The following is a 17,548-nucleotide window of genomic DNA, read 5'->3' as shown; positions in this document are numbered from 1 at the left end:
TGAAAATCTGGTAGAGGTTCTAGTTATCCCTGGATGAAAGGCATGTTAAGCTTTAGTGTTGCAAGGAGTGTTTTGGCATTGAAGAAAACCCCTTGAAACCATTCTTGGATTCCCGAGGGCAGTGGTTCTCAGAGTGTGGGCCCCAGCCAGCAGCAACATTCCCTGGACACCTCACAGAAGTGCCAAGTTTTGGATCCCACCTCTGACTCCAGAAATGGGGTAGGGGCCAGCATTCTGTGTTTTAGGGTCCTCACGTGTTTCTTTTTGAGAACCACCGCTTTTGGGGAAAGCCGGACTCTGGTTTAACATGGTGTGAGGGAGAATGCACCCATGAACTGGCTTTTTTTTTGGTCAGCAGGGGAGGACACTTAGTTGAGTAGTGCACAGGAAAGGCCACGTGCAGGGTATGTTTTGAGGATAGAGCCTCGGTTCAGCTCTACTACAGGGACTGCTGATGGAAGCTGTGTGAGGAGTGTTCTGTGCATAAGGGAGGGAAAAAAAGTTCAGGGCGCTCGCTGTTCTAAATGTGGTCAGCTAGGCCTGGGTTATTCATGGGCTGATTTGTTCCATTGAAAATCCACCCTGGCCTTAGTTTTTTGGGGTTATAGGAAGAGGTTTCTCATCAGAGATCATGGGGAAAAGAAGTAGAATTTGCCCACTTAGCCAGGGTGGAAGCCTTTCCTGGGGGTAGTGGTTGAAGCTACCAAAATTGAATTTAAATAATATGTGAAGTTTGGATACTCTGTTTTCATGCATAATTTTGAGTAAGGGAAATGGAAGTTATCTTGGCTGTACCTCTGACTTGAAAAGAAGAGGATTCTTATCTGCTCCTAGGATGTCAGAATTTGTTTCCATTTCCTATTTCCAGAAGTTGGATGCCTTGTCTTGATGTAAAAACTGTTCTCCAAAAGTTCTGAATCTGTGCTACAGATCTAAGTCTTGCCCCTTCTTCTTTTTGAGCTTCCACTCTTAATATCCGCCTTGGGTGAAACAGTATTTATCAAAGACAATAGCCTATTAGCCACTTCTATCCCCAAACTGGTCATGATTTTTATAAGACATCTACTTCCTGGCCTGGGGTTCTGAGGCTGTCAGAACGGGCTTTAGCTAAGGTAAATTACACCAAAATAATATTTACCCTGAGACAGGGAGAGTGATTTTCTTTTCAGTTCTTTAATTCTAAGAACACACACACACACACATACACACACACGTCTGTCTACACATCAAGAAGAGAGATGTTAGGAACATCCTAAATAGTCCGTGAATTGGTTAGGGTCAGCAGAAGCCTTACTTGGTGACCTGGTGTTAGGCCAGTAAATTGCACCATGATGAAGTGTGAAAGCCAGCCAACCTGTTCCTCTTTATGCCTTCTGTCCTCTTGCAAACAAGACTGCCTTGATTGAGTACAACTCAAGACAGAACAGCTGGAATTGTTAGGGTCTAAAAGGACTGGAAACCCTAGGGGAGGTCTCTGCACAGAAGCCAGAGTGCAGTTGTGTGTGTGGCTTGTTGCCATTCTAACAGAAGAAAAGGTTGGTGACTCGAACTTGCCCATTTCAAGGAAGGTTGTCAGGGAAGGGATTGCCCAAGCCTCTGGAAGACGTGAGTTTTTAGGGGAGTGTAGTCCTGCCTTGGACAGAAGACGTGATGGGGATGCAGCGTCCCTTCACTCCTGCCACTGAGCTATTTAGGGCATCTTGTCTTCATCTTCCTGAAAAAGTTTAATTGTATCCCTGCTGTGTTAAATTTGACATTTGTGTTTTCAGGTGCAATAATCCAGTCAGGTTTCCCAGTAGGTTTGAGGACTGAAGGATTTAAGGGGGTTTACTATTTTGTTTTCGTATCACCTGATCACAGGTGGCTTTAAAAATGGGGAACAGATTTGGGTGTCGACTAGTTCATATTTGTTAGCATATGCACGTGATCCCAGTGCCTGCCATGGGATACAAAGTGGAGCTCTTAGCACTTGGGTCCTTTCAGTTACTTACAGGTGATTCTGGACAAGGGCAGTGTCAGTTCTTCAAGTGGTGACACGAGCTGGCCTTGAGATGTTGATAAAATGTCAATGGCAAAGTGAGGACATTACCTAGCTTCACACTCTAGGAACACATTAGCTACCTGTGAACTCACATTTCAACTATCCAGTTGACAAGTTTACTTGGCTTCCTGGTGACCGTTTGGTCTTCTAGTGGGCTCTGTGCAGGGTTAATTTTTTTTTTTTTTTGAGGGGGGAGGGAGTTTCCTCCTGTGATGGCCCTTGACTCTGTGCTTACCTAATTCCATCTTCAGAAAATGCTTGACAAAGTGGCTTCTGAACTGCTCTAAAGCCTTAGATAATAGAATTGGTGGAAAGAGGATACTGAGGGGTGGTAAGCAGAGCTCCTTGGCAAGAGGTAGCAAGTCTGGACCGGGACCCCGGCAGTCTTCCCCTGAGGATGAGCCTCAGGCTGGGGGTGGTGGGGGCGGGCAGGGCTTTTGAGTTCCTAGTCTTTTTTGTGCTGCCCCCTACATTGAGGGGTATGTGTGGAATCCTAGTTAGCAGCCCCAAAGGAGATTAGAGATTGGATAAAGTGTTTGAAGTACATCTTGATTTCAGATGTCACACAAGACCCTAGCGGGACAAATTTCTCATGTTTAGGAAAAAAAAAAACCAACACCAAAGTACCGTTATAATGTATTACTTACTTAGAATCTTTATTCTCTACGTTCTAGGTTCGGAACCTCACTTACATGGTGACCCGCAGGGAAAAGATTAAGCGATCTGTGTGCAAAGTCCAGGAACAGATATTCAATCTTTACACTAAGCTCTTGGAGCAAGAAAGAGTTTCAGGTATGCATTAAGCTCTTGTAGGTCAAACAATAGTGCAGGGGTTTGTAAACCTTAACGTTCTGTTAAGGAAAAAAAATGTTTAATTTTCTTTTATTTATGCTATAGGAGAATCTGAATAGCACAGACTTTGATATTCAAAGAAAATCTTTTGGCATTTGAAGCATCATGGTAATAGGGAAAAGGGCTATGAATTTGACCTCAACTAGAGGTCGAATCCTAAATTCTCTCCTTATAGGCCAAATACAAGTAAGCCTAAGTTTTCAGAGGCTCCCCCATTTCCTCCTGTGTAATATGAGGAAGGTATCTCGAGCTTCCTTCTGGGAGCTATTGTGACATGCAAGCAAAACAGCAACTTCTACGTTATATTGCAAAGCACTTGATAAATGTATAAAGTGTCATGGGGACACCTGTAAAGATTTATGGATTATCTAGCCTTCGGATCTACCTGTAACATATCATAAATAAGGTATTTTAAGACTGTGTTCTTAAGACACATATCCATGTTTAGATAACGTTCACAGTGTACTTTTTGGTGTAGGTGGAATTTTGAATATTTTTGAGATTCAGTATCAAGGGATTACTTAATTTTTCTGGGCTAGGTGAAGTGAAAAGGGGAACTTGCTCAATTCTGGAGAGCACTTCAGTGACTTGGAGGTGGAGTGCAAAGTTGGCCAAGTCGCTGAACCTGCCTGGGACTCTTGATCCGTAAAAGGGGCTTGGTTCAGAACCATGACCTCTAACGAGTCTTTGAGCGCTAACACTCTGTGAACGTGAGCCCTGCACAGCTGGCCTCGTAAAGGTTTCAGAGAAGGAGGTGTGTAGGGTGGGTCTGGCGGGTCTTCAGTTTGCTCTGTGGCCCTGCTCTGCCCTTGGGCCAGAGCATCAGTGTTCACAGTGCTCCCTTCATGTGGCCCCAGACACATATGCAGGCACAGACGCTGGCTTTTCCTGTTTCTGTGGCTTTTAGTCTCTGTAGATGACTGACATGTAGAAACAACAAAGACATTGTTCTATCCTATTATATGGAAATCCGAATTCTGGTTTCTAGAGGTAAATGGAACTAGAGGTAAATTGGGTCAGCTGAACAAAGAGAAAAAAAGCTTAGGGAGTTTTGAATGATATTCTTGAGGTGTTACATAGTTAATACTAATGGCATTAACTTACTAATGTTAACCTAGATATTTTCTTCCTGAGAATAGTTTTCAGATGTGTCATTAACTAGAGTTGATAGTTGTGATTTAAAATGAGTTGAAGTAAGTTTTTCTAAGTAGGGTTCATAAGTGATTCACATTCTTTCAAGTGAACTTCTTTCGTTCGTTATTCCTACTTGAATGCAAATAAATGGGACCTGTTTTATCCCTTGCCTTTGCGTTCTCACACAAACAGCCCACATGGAAGTCTGCCTGGTGCCGATCGGCCAGTGTCCAGCCGGCAGAGGCCAAGCTGTCAGAGCTGCCGTTGCACAGGGCCGTTAGTGCGGGTTGTACCTGTGGAGTTTTGCCATTGGAGGGCTTTCTGTGACTCTTGTTGAGGTATTATGTAATGAGTGATTGCCTATAAAAATAAGCTGTAAAGCACATTTTCATCTGATTTCACTTAAGGGTCATTTTTCATGGATACTGCAGGCAGCTTTTTGCATTTCATGGCTGACGTTTTTACTTGGGTAGGTGATTGAGATTCTTACCCAGGTTAGGAAGTATTTTGTGTAACAGGGCTGTAATGAGAACCTACTGTTGTTCCAGAGAAGGTAAACAAACCCTCCCATCCCTCTGAGATATGAACCATACTGAGTCTGATGGGTTGAAAGCAACATTAGTCTAACTGCAGGATGCCACAGGGAATGAAGGAGAAACCTTCAGGATGCCTGTTTTTTTTCTTTTCCAGTTTTTAGATTTTCATTTGTGTTCTTACTCATGCCCCAAGTGGATCTCATGTCTTATAAGATAGATGGTTTCAGGTGGAGGACAGCCATGACTTCTAAGTGTCAGTCACGGTCTGCGGTTTAGACTCTGGTGTGTGAATCTGAGAATGAGCAGGGCCGTTCTGTTGGATGAGAGTGTCCTCAGTGGAGACCGTGCTCATGGGAGGTCGTGAGTCGGAGACTTTTCAGAGACCTGGATCCCAAGTAGATGGAAATCAGAATTTAGAAAATGTCAGTCCCTCTTACCTTGGTTTTCCCACAGTAGGCGACTGAGGAAAAGAAATGTGGTGTGAAGGGTGGCCCTAACAGTTGATTCTTGAGAAAGCACACATCTCTAGCCCAGCAGATTGTAAAACCCCTTCCCCTGTGACTGTCCATAGCAGGTTCATGTTTAGAGTTGCCAGCTCTGTTGTTTACATGCAGGGTCCTTGTCTGCTGAGCAGTGAGGTCGCATGTAGGCTCCTGCCTGGCAGAGCCTTGTTTTCCTGGTGGTTTATCCTTTATGGGAGACAAAACATGAAATCGGCTCTTTATGGATGTCCTGGAGGCTCCTGCAGAAATGTGGTCCATGAACTCCAGTGTGTTAACAAATTCACTCAGTGTTTTTCACACTGAGGGTTCTAAGTTGTAAGTTGGTTGTGAGATGAATTCAGTGGGTCACCACCAGCATTAAAAGCAAGTGACATAGAATAGAAAATGTCAGAGTGCCACATCACATGGTGAAGGCTAATATGATTTCATGAAATGTAAACTTTACTGGGTTGCACTGTGAAATTTAGTTACTGTGATTTACATCAGAAATGAAAAACACCATTTTAACCTATCCTCATGTTGGATGACAATTCAGTTTAATTCCACAAATGGGCTTTGCATATAATAGTAAACCTTTTTAAAAGACATTTACTATGTGTCAAGAATGATTTTAAATATTCCATTCTCATTTCATGTACTTACATGTATGTATGTATCCTCACTATGGCCCTGTGAGGGTATATTTACTTTGGAGAAGGAAACTGTGGAGACCTGCTTCCTCCCCTTGTGGTGCTGTCTTGTAGGGAGGCAAGGCAGGTGACTAGCCAGGTGCAGGGGTAGGGGCAGTGCTTGACCACCAGATGGATTTGGCATGGATTCCTCTATGAAAGTCAGATCAGTTACTTTGTTTGAAGGAAAAAATTTTTTTTAATGTTTTATTTTCGAGAGAGAGAGAGAACATGAACGAGTGGGGGAGGGGCAGAGAAAGAGGGAGACACAGAATCTGAAGCAGGCTCCAGGCTCCGAGCTGTCAGCACAGAGCCCAATGCGGGGCTTCAACTCATGAACCGTGAGATCATGACCTGAGCCAAAGTCGATGCTCAACCAACTGAGCCCCCAGGTGCCCAGAAAATATTTTTCTTAGATGTTTCATGAAAAAGTTTGTGAGCTTCAGCTATTTTATAAAATTAGAGCATATTGAATGGAGTATGCAGATTCTCAAGGCAGGTAATATCTTTATATGAAAAACCAAATTTTTATAAATGGGGTGGTTGTATATTGTAGTGTTGGGTGGGAAGTTTGCATTAACAGGGCCATGCCACGGGTCTAGAATTTAATTGTTCTGGATCTGCCTCTGTAATTTTTCTTTCTCTGTGGTTATATGTTCATAGGTGTGCCTTCATCTTCCTGCTCCTCGTCGTCACTGGAAAACATGCTTTTGTTCAACAGTCCTTCTGTGGGCCCTGATGCTCCCAAGATAGAGGACTTGAAGTGGCATTCTGCGTTCTTCAGGAAGCAAATGGGTACTTCCTTGGTTCATTCGCTGAAAAAGCCCCATAAGCGAGATCCATTGCAGAACAGCACTGGGAGTGGAGGCAAAGCCCTGCTGAAGCAGCCAGACCTGTGTGGTAGAAGGGAGGGGATGGTGGTCCCAGAGAGCTTTTTGAGTTTTGAAAAGACCTTTGCAGAAGCGCGTCTCCTGTCAGCACAACAGAAAAATGGTGTGGTGGTGCCCGACCACGGGGACAGAAGAGACCATCGTTTCCATTGTGATCTCAGTAAGGGAGACTTAAAGGACAGACCTTGTAAACAGAGTCACAAGCCTCTCAGGTCCACAGATATGTCCCAGAGGCATCTGGATAGCACACGAGCTACCACCTCCCCTGGAGGGGGGCAGTCAGCACCCGGCACAAGGAAGGAGATAGTGCCCAAGTGCAACGGCTCCCTAATCAGAGTAAACTATAACCAGACTGCAGTCAAAGTGCCTACAACGCCTGCCAGCCCGGTGAAGAACTGGGGAGGATTCCGGATTCCAAAGAAGGGGGAACGGCAGCAGCAGGGAGAGGCCCATGAGGGGGCCTGCCACCAGCACTCAGACTACCCCTATCTGGGCCTAGGTAGAGTTCCAGCTAAGGAAAGGGCCAAAAACAAATTAAAATCTGACAATGAGAATGACGGGTATGTCCCTGATGTAGAGATGAGTGACTCAGAGAGTGAGGCATCAGAGAAGAAATGTATACACGCCAGCAGCACCATCAACAGGAGGACAGACATTATCAGGAGAAGCATCTTGGCCTCTTGATGAAACAGATGGTGTGGGAGCACCGCAGGCTTGTCACGGAGTTGCTAGACGGGAGCTCTGACGCGGGGGACACGCAGAAACCCATCACTCCTGAGCTACGCAAACACATTTACTTGCAAGTCAGATTGAATTTTTTTTTTCAGAGTCATTTATAAATCATTGTTGTGAGAAGTGTGTTATCTGCAACTTGTTGAGGAAACACAAGAGTAGATTGTAAGATACCGCTAAGACTAGAGGCTGAATTAAACACTAAAATAAGAATAAGTCTTTAAAGAGGGCAAGGCTCACAGAAGCCTCCTGAGTTCTTACTGCCCTCTGTATCCTTCCCAAAGCACAAACTCTTGGTTACCTGAATATGCAGAATCAGATGCAGTTCTTGAGAAACCCTCACGTACCATTTATTAGCCCATAAAACTTACTTTCTAGGACTGTGGTAGAACTTGAAATCTTGTTTATACTTTGGCCCACAAGGCTGTTTTTGTTGCATTCTAGTTCTAGGCAGCAGCTCTGAAGCTTCAGTAACTCTAGGGAATTCAAGTGTAAATTATAATTACGGATGGGAAAGAGAGAATTTTAACAAAGGTTGTTACTTGCAAATCTGAAGGGACAGGGTAGAGCTGCTGCAGCTTGGAGAGCTGGGGTAAATGTAGCTAGGTCCTATTGCCTGAAGCACTTGAATGCATTGTGGGAATGGGACTGGTGGAGAGTGAAGCCGTTAGAAAGTTCTATCTGTGAGAAAGGGCAGCTGGTTCCATGTTTTCAGTACCTTTGACCTTCCTCTTCCCTAACCACTGCCTTCGGGGCCAGCTTGGGATTTCCCTGGCCTTTGGCGATACCTGGCCGTCTGACTTCCAACAATACTAATGGCTATTCAAGTTTAAGTGATGAACTTCCAGACTCTGGTGACATAACTGCCCAGAGCCAACCACTAGTGTGTATGTTGGGGAATCTGGGCTTCCAACCTGAACGGATTCCTTAAGGAAAAGGAAAAGAAAAAAAAAAAAAAAAAAAAAGAAAAAAGAAAAAAAAAGGAAAAAAAACCCAAAATAAGTTATATTTTAAAAACAATAGAAAGGCAATAAGTTGCGATAACCTCTTACCATTGACCAAGGTTATACGGGAAAGAGATTGAAGTGTAATAGGTTTCCTGGAGTCAGAGTTCTAAGCTCCAATTCGTAACTTGGACTTTCTAATTGCAAATGGCAATAACTAGTAAGTTATCAGCAATAATGAATTTAGCATTAAATTTGAGTACAATGTTCTGTTTTTGCACTCACTGCAGTGCGTATGTATTAAGACAGTGGATAGTGTTAAGGTCCTGTTAATTTTCTTTGGAATTCAATGTAGTTGTGAATCAAACTTAAGAGAAGGAAAGTTTAAATAGCAATGAGATTTAGAATTATGGGCACTTGGAACAAGCCCAACTTCCCCTAAATTATCCTTAGTTTGTTAATATCAGTATTCAGATTCCTGATTCATTTATACATCTGTTTCCATGTGGCAGGGACATTCTGATACTTAATGAGTGATGCTTTGAGTTCTGTAGTTACCTTTCAAGTCTTCCAGGTGATTGTCAACAGCAAAAAAGGCTTATTGAATTCCATCTTGCTATGCAAGTTTTATCGGATGATCAAATAGTAGATCTGATGCATCCCCATTGTATGTATGACATTTTCAAACCAAGTCTTAACTTTTCAGATACATTTTAGTAGCTAATTCAGGGGAGGGGAAAGAATGACCCAGGTTTTTAGATTGACTATTTTTGAGCTACAGGGCTCATTTTGAAAGACTGCTCTCCAGATAAGCTGTTGCTACAGATATTAGGAGTTTCCTAATGGATCCAAGCTGTACATTCACTAGTAATTTAAAAATCAGATTTTTTTGCATATGAGCAGAAACATTTTTGCTGGATATGGAAGAAGGTGGACACTTTTCACAGTTAACCTTTTGACCACAGCAACAGCTCTGGGTGAGAGTAGAATATATAGAGGGGTAATTTGTCAAGCCATAGAAAGAAAATCTAAATTTTAGTAAGTATATGACCTCTCACCATTTTAAGAGGTACCAGATTCATTTGCACTATTTAGGAATGCTAGTTTTGTGCAAAAATAATGCCTTACCTGTTTTTTCCCCACATTTAGGTTGAAAAGCTTTCAAAGTTCCAAGTTATGCTGAACCAAAAAAAACCCAAAACAAAACAAAAAAAATAAAAACCCACACAAAAACAAAACACAAAAAATAAAAAGCCCACATTTTTATTCCTGCTTTGAAATGCAAATGGTATAGAGCACGGTTTCTCTGACAGTGTAATGATAGCTTTGTAAGTTCATGTCCTGCTGGGAACTCTGTATGAGGCAGCCATAGCAGCAGCCCACACACCCACCCACCCACTTGCACTCTGTTAGTGTGGAACCATTTGCTCTTTTCTTTTCAGCTTTATCTTTCCTTGTGCATCCTGACCAAGAAATATCTTTGATTATGATCAATGTATTATGTCAAAATGTAGGCTAGTTAAACTTTTGTAAAGTTGCCTGGAATGTCATTTGTTAGGTTATAAACACAAAATCGAAATGAAGGGTTCTATGTGTTGTGTACAAATCTTAATTATTTTGAAATGGACGAACTTGTCATTACATTTGTAACCTTGTACAGAGGATTTTTCACTATGTGCCTAGCTTGGTGTCCATTCAGCTAAAATTGGAAAAAAAAAAAAGGTGCATGAAGAGTTAAAAATCAGAAATTAAACAAAGTATATGTAGAGATGACTATTTTATATTACACGGCCCAATCCTGTATTTATTTCTACCCCCTTTTTGAAAGTATTTATAAAACTAGTTGAGGACAGCTGTATTTTTTTGTTGAACTATTTAGTAGAATTTGTGCCTTTTTGTCTGTATGTGAATAAATGCTGTACATTTTGCAATACATTCTTAAGTGTCTTTTGAAATCTGATTTTGCTAAATATTTAAAGGTGTGTATGAAACAGCAGTCCTGAATGGGTGGTGTACGTTTCCTGTCTCACAGTTTAGGAGTAAGAACCATAGCAGGCAACAAGATTATGGAAGAGCACAGGTCCACAGGGCTGCTGTTTGGCTCAACTCTGATGGTGAGACAATGAAAAATGATAATAGTTTGATTTTTGGTCTTTCTCACCTAGAGTTCTTTTCAGAATACAGTTTCTGATCTGAAAATAAACTGTTGGTGAAGCAACTTAGACTATAGGATCAGAGAGACCTGGGCTTACAGGCTGAACTGGAGCTTATCAGACACGTGACCTCTGCCAAGTCACCTACCCTGCATAAGCCTCAATCTTCCCTTCTGTAAAAAAGGGTAACATCCCACTACCTCTCCTGGGGTTATTGTGATATTTAAGGCAAGTGCATAAAAAGCATCTCATAAAGCATGCAGTAGGCATTTACTAAATGGTAGACTATAGTAAGAACAAGGCTTTGATTTCTCCAACATGTTACTTGGTGAGCCTTCTGAGGTAAAAAAAAAAAAAAAAAAAAAAAAAAGTTATTTCTGAATGACAGGAAGATTTTAAGGTCCTTCAAGAATGATTTTTCAAAGAGTAGTTTCATTAAATGCTTTCTTTTGATTGCAGAATTCTGGAACACTAGGACCAAGAAGACCTACCCTCTGCATCCTACATAGAAGGTAGGTCCAAGATTACATACAGCATTAGGTATTGGCAGAACTGGGCCTAGACCCTAGTTCTCATTTCTGGTTTGGTGTTCTCCCCGCCTGAAATAGTCTTTATTTAACCACTACATGCAGAAATCAGCATATAGATATACTTTCCTTCATACTGGGAACGGCAAAGCTGGTCTGGGTTTATAGTCTGCATTCTCTTCTAGATTATGAGCCATGACAGGGTCGTGTCACTGTCCCTAATTTATAATTATTGTAAAATTTTGGCCATTTTTAAAAATGTGAATTGTTCATACATTTGGCTAAAAGCTTGTTTATTTCTTCTTGTTCCTCCTTAGTGACTATTTACTTCCATGTTGCTTGCTCTGAGTAAGACCCCAGAGAGAAATAACTGTGGTTCTTCCTGCAAGGTCTTAAAGTTGAATAACCACAATAGTTCCCCAGGGAAATTAAGTCCCCAGGAGCCAAAGGAAGGGCCTATCACTGGCAATTCTGTGATACATGATGGGAAATGTGGCACCAGGGACTCGTGCTTATGTTTTTACCCAGATCACTTAGAAAACAGATTCTATCTTTGAAACATCAGCCATCTGCAGCAAACTTTGCAGTTAACTTCAGGGTTGAACTCTTCAGTGTGATTTCCTTTTAATGCTCAGAACTGCATTAGGTGATGTGTTCTAGTCTGGGGTAGAAGAGCTTCAATTGCCTGGTCATTGAAAAAGAGGAAAAAAGCAAACCTGTCATCTACTTCCTTGACTTCAGCTATTCTCTTTGCTGCCGAGTTTGAGGTCTCTGCAATCCAGCTCTTCCTGAGTTCCAATGGACTGCTTCCTGGGCATTTCCTCTTGGATGCATGCAGGCACTTGAGATTTTGGAATGCCTCCTTTTCCCTATCCTGCCTTAGAGAATGTCATCCAAGCCTGAAACCTGGGAGTCCTTTGTGAGTTCTTCCGTCAACTCCCACAGCCAAATGGTGATCCGGGTAACCAGATGCATACGCAGCAGTTATTTTTCACTTCTCTCAATCCCACCATCACCTGCCGTATAGTTTAAGTCTCATCATTTCTTGCCTGGATTATTGCAGCAGCCTCTTAGCTGGTTTCCTTGACTCCAGTCTTGCTGAAATTAATCCCTCCCCCCAACTAGGTACAGCCTTGATAATGCCATTTACACAGTGGTAACCTGCAATAAAAACTGATGCTGTCATTCCACAGAGCCTTCAGTGGACCCTTCAGACTTCTGCAGGTAATTACAAAGCATTTATCAAATGGCTGACACTGACTGGTCTGTATTTTATGCATATTACTTTGCTCACAACATGTGAGGTAGGCACTATTATCTAATTGGCAGATGAGGAAACAGGGGCACAATTTGCTCAAGGTCAGTTGGTAGTAGAGCTGGGAGTTAATCCCAGCCAGACTACAACTCAGCTCCTTGGGCTCTACTGTCTCTCAGAATATAAAAATAGTTCACATCAAGTAGTTCGTGTGTTCTTGAGTTCACTGAGGATTATATATGTGAACTTTGGTTCAATGAGTTTCTATAAAGTAAAACTAATAATCTTGGCCTAAAATATTATGTTCATGTGCTGGATGAATACCTGCACATAACCTAATGGAGGACGAGCAACAGTAGGCTTGTGGTCAGTCAGTTCCTGAATCGAATGGAATTAGTTTTGCTTCATACGTGTACATTTATGTAACACAAACATATTTACAGGTAAAATCTATGCATATGGGATCAAAGAAAATAACATTGCTATCAGAAACTTAATTCTGTGTCCTAACACACTGCTTGGAAACTTAAAGAGAATTATTTAAAGTTACATAGTTTCTTGATGATGAATCTGGAATTAAGACTAATGTCTTAAGACTTTTCAAACTGATTCTATGCAAAACTTTGCAATCGGTAATTTTGTGATATAAAGTACAGTAAAATCTGGTTATTTTTTAGAAATAAGTCCTTGCTTCTTAGTCTTTTGGCAAAGATCAAATGCAGAAATGAATAAATCAAGCAATGCCAAATTAAATAGCGAAGTCATTCCTAATAGCAAAGTCATTCTTAATGGATCACTAGTGTATCCTGATATTCTCACTCTTCCTTGGCTTACATATGGCTGTTTGAAATAGTGTATTTATAATTATGGGCTAATTATGGTTATTTTATCCACTAATCTGGCTGATGTTTCTAATTTCAGGATTATTACCAGTATGATACAATTTATGAAGCAAATTTTTTCTCTGGTGTTTCCCTTCCCCACCACGTAGCAGCCTCAAAGGGCACTTTCCTTCTTTTCTTCCTAATTATGGCTCTGTTCCAACTTTACTGTTTGAATTGTTTGAGCTTCTCTTTTTCGTATTAAATCTCTGTGATCATATCTTTGCTTCAACTATTCCCAAGTACTTACTCAAAGTGAGTAAATACCTTTCAAACATCACGCTTTAAAATACCATGCTTGGGGCGCCTGGGTGGCTTAGTCGGTTAAGCAACCACATCTTGATTTCAGCTCAGGTCATGATCTCACATGTGATCATTGTGAGTTCGAGCCCCTCATCTGGCTGTATGCCCACTACTTGGGATTCTCTCCCTGCTCTTTGCCCCTCCCACACACACTGTATCTCTCTCAAATAAACTTAAAATCCCATGCTCTTGTTTTGACACAGGAAGGCATGCAAGACTGTATCAATCACTTTATAACTGCTAAACAATTTAAGATTTTTTGGTAGCAACTTGGTAGACATGACACTTTTTTGGGGGTGAAATGGTTACCACTCATTACATCTGGAAACCTTCAAGAGATTGTCAGATTACGTGCATTACATAGAAAATTTCTTAGGAAAAGCACCTTCATATCTGGTGGGATTTTGTAATTTTTCATAACTTGAAACTGGCTAAAAAAAAAGTCCAGTAACTTTGGTGGAAAATAGATAGAGACCTAAGCAAGGGAAGTTATATAATTAGTGGGCTAGCTACCTCTTTTGAAGGTTTTCATTTTTCTTTAATGGGTGATAACCATTTCACCAAAAAAAGTATATCTACCAAAAAGGCTTAAATATGTTAAATTGTTTAGCAATTGTAAAGTGGTTGATGTCATACTGTATGATTTCCTGTGTCAAAACAAGCATGATATTTTAAAACGTGATGTTTGAAAGGCATTTACTCACTCTGAGTACTTAGGACTAGTTGAAGCAAGTTACTTAACTTTTATGATACCTTTGGAAAGGGAGTAATACCTAACTAGCAAGTCTGTTGAATTATATAAGGCGATAAATGCAAAATGCCAGCACAATGTCTTACATATGATAGGTGCTCAATAAATAGACATTATTCATACAGATCAGCATGATTATTGTAGATCCAGGGAAAGATTCCCCAATGTATTCTTTCGGTTATTTGTAGAAACAAAACTTTTCTCATTCTCTTTTATCCCCCTACCGTTTATATGAAAGGAGGTGCTAGTATCACATTTTTAATATTTACAAATCTAAGTGCGAACAGACTTTGTATACATATTTTGCTCTGATTTTATTCTTTGAAAATAGGATGAAAATATTGAACGAAAAGTTCCATGATGCCATATTAAAGGCTTCAAGGGTTTTTTAAAAAAAATTTTTTTTTTCAACGTTTATTTATTTTTGGGACAGAGAGAGACACAGCATGAACGGGGAGGGGCAGAGAGAGAGGGAGACACAGAATCGGAAACAGGCTCCAGGCTCTGAGCCATCAGCCCAGAGCCCGACGCGGGGCTCGAACTCCCGGACCGAGAGATCGTGACCTGGCTGAAGTCGGACGCTTAACCGACTGCGCCACCCAGGCACCCCAAGGCTTCAAGGGTTTTAAATGAACATTAAAAAAATAGTGATTACTAGGCAGCTACATGGATTTACTAAAAAGAAATCTATCGGAATAAATTTTCTTCTTGGATAGGATTACTGGATGAGGTCTGGGAAGTATGACAGTTGTAGCATAAACAAACTTTCTCTGGACAGAAGAGTGGGTATTTCTTGATGTTTTTGTGATGGTGAAGAAGCAAACAGGCCAGATTAAAAATGGGCTGAATAACCAGGCCCCATGATCCTGATTAATTATACATTATGGGAGCTGGGAGCTGGTATGTTCTAAGAGACCAACTGCACTCACATCTGTCTAGTTTTTTTTTTTTTTTTCATGATTTTCATGAAAATATGGGTGGTATGTTTGCCAAACCTATAGATGGCATCATCGTAAATAAAAAGTTGTCATGGGTGCAAGAAACAGCACTAAAAATAAAGCAGACATGGTCCCTATGCTTACAAGTAACAAACTGGATGACAGAATTGGAGCTAAAATGACCTCAGCACACTGTCATGACATAATAAAATTTAAAAGGGATGAACGACCAGTCTGGCTTCTGGACCAAAGATTTAGCTCAGCAACGAAACCTTTGGAAAAGACGTGAAGATTTTAGTTAACAATATGCTCAACATTTCCAACACTGAAATTCAAATTCCAAAAAAGCTAACATGATTTTAAGTGGCATTAATGGAAGTACACATTGTAGAATAATTTTTTTCTCATTCTAAATACTAATGAGAAATTACATGTACATATCCAAGAATCACTATAATAACTCTCAAAGCATGTTTCCATAAGAGACCATGTCAGACTATTTTGGGGGTTGGGAAAAGGGGAAAGGTATGTGGTTTGAACCACATCCGTCCCCTGGAGGTTCTTATACATGTTTTTCTCCCACACTTAGGTAGGTATCACTTACGCTTCTCCCACCTCTCTCTCAGTCATGATTCAGAACAAGGGAGTCGTTTTTTTACACCTTGAATACAATTTTTGGTTCTGGGCATAAGACTGATAAATCCCAAGCATGCCTGGTGTAAAAAGTAGGTGCTCAATAAATATTTACTGAATGAATGAAGAAGCATATGTGAAAATCAGAGCACTTTCAGAGACCAGTGGGTGGCTGGCAAAAGGACTCAAAACCAACTCCTCTGAGGAAATGGGGATGTTTACTTACGTGCAGGCAGAACATGAAGATTATTTTCAAAAGGCTGAAGACCTGCCACTTGTAAGATGGTTTAGACTTACTCTGTTGCACAAGGTAGAACTAAGGCAGGAAGGCACATTAAGGTAAGGTAAGGAAGGTCAGACTAATGGTCAGACTGTTGGAAAGTAGACTGGCCCATCTCAAGGGAGAGTACCCCCACCCCCTCCAGCCCCAGTGCATTTAGACAGAGGTGCAGGGTAGCAGCACTAATCTGTTCTCTAAAAATAAAGCAGTGAACTTTAAGAATGTATATTTAGAAAGAAACTAGAGAAAATACAAAGTTAGCTCCATAATGTTATTCTCACATGCTTACATTCCAATATACTTGAAGAAATGAGAGTGGTGTTAGAGCTAGTACATGGGGGTGTCTACCGGAATGTGGGGCACATGTGCATGTTTTGTGGTGAACCCTTGGGCTACAAAACCACTTACTCAGTGTAGATTGTTTTCTCGGTAGCTGGGTGGGTGCCAGTGTTGTAAAAAAAAAAATACCTTAAAGATGCCTTCCCATCCTATGTTTTTTTTTTAAGTATATACATATTTGTTTAGTTTCTATATAAATACTAAGAATGTTAACACTGCTCCAAAGGCACATATTTGTACATGTTTTAAGGGCTGGTGAGGGACAGATTTCGTACATCACAGTGGGGTATTTCAGTGTCTGTCCCCTCACTGTGCACATATCTATATGTATATATACATTTTTAAATAAACTAAGAAAACCTAATCATTATTTTTGATTAAAATGTTTGTAAAAAAGCCCATTACAGATTTGCTATTCTGGAAAAACCGATGAAATACATTATGGTTAAAGAACAGAATTTATACTAAAATGTTTAAAGTGTTTTTTCATTCTTCCTTGATTTGTCTGCGAGTTGGCTTGGCAGACTGTGTAGCTATGAAATATTCATATTTGCTGAATAAACGAATGGCTGAATTGTTGCTAATGTTCTCCCATATTTGGGGTAGTTACAGTGCTCATACCAGAGGAGAAATTAGAAGATTGTTGGCTGCCCCAATTTGCATATTTGTATACAAAAGGAAGAAGAGGTAATCATATCTCTTTTCTTCCTCAGGGAGACACAAATAAAGAAATATGAATAAATAAAATGAACTAGCTGTGTTGTCCTTAATTTCAGATTTACATCATTTCTTTTCACTCTTTCCTATTCATTTCCCCTATCGCCTAAAATACAGTTCACAGAAAAATGATAATGCCTCTGTAAATGAAGGCAAGACTGACTGACCAATATGAGAAATGTCAAAAATTCCACTACATTTTTACATTGAAATCATTAGCTAACAAACTTTTCTGAAAGAAAAATAACCACGCATGTTCAGTTCTGTTGGTAAACCTAGCTTAAGTCTGTTCGAATTCAGCAGAGGTAAGAAAGGCCTATTGTCTGACTAGTAGCCTATCCTTTACTTGGAGAATGTCTAAGTATTCAAGGAGATCCAACTGGAGAGAGGGTTATCGATTTTAAAAGGTAAAGAGTAGGTGCCCATGGCCAAAGTTTGGAGAAAGTGCTTACACTGAAAGATTACCTTGAG

The 17,548-nt window shown here is 40.7% G+C and overlaps 1 protein-coding gene across 16 annotated transcripts in view; it reads left to right on the top strand.

Moving 5' to 3' along the window:
* Window positions 1-10,235, top strand: part of JADE1 (jade family PHD finger 1) — a 59,488-nt gene extending 49,253 nt beyond the window's left edge. For all 16 annotated transcript variants that reach the window (XM_045467704.1, XM_045467666.1, XM_045467606.1 and 13 more), the window contains 2 exons: window positions 2,716-2,833; window positions 6,398-10,235. In XM_045467704.1, the coding sequence (XP_045323660.1) occupies window positions 2,716-2,833; window positions 6,398-7,308 (1,029 nt within the window). In that variant the 3' untranslated portion in view covers window positions 7,309-10,235. The remainder of the gene's footprint in view (window positions 1-2,715; window positions 2,834-6,397) is intronic.
* Window positions 10,236-17,548: the final 7,313 nt, after the last annotated feature.

Source organism: Leopardus geoffroyi, chromosome B1, assembly GCF_018350155.1.
Source record: "Leopardus geoffroyi isolate Oge1 chromosome B1, O.geoffroyi_Oge1_pat1.0, whole genome shotgun sequence".
Lineage (NCBI taxonomy): Eukaryota > Metazoa > Chordata > Mammalia > Carnivora > Felidae > Leopardus > Leopardus geoffroyi.
Note: the sequence above shows the minus strand (reverse complement) of the source record. Positions and strands in the feature narration are given on the sequence as shown.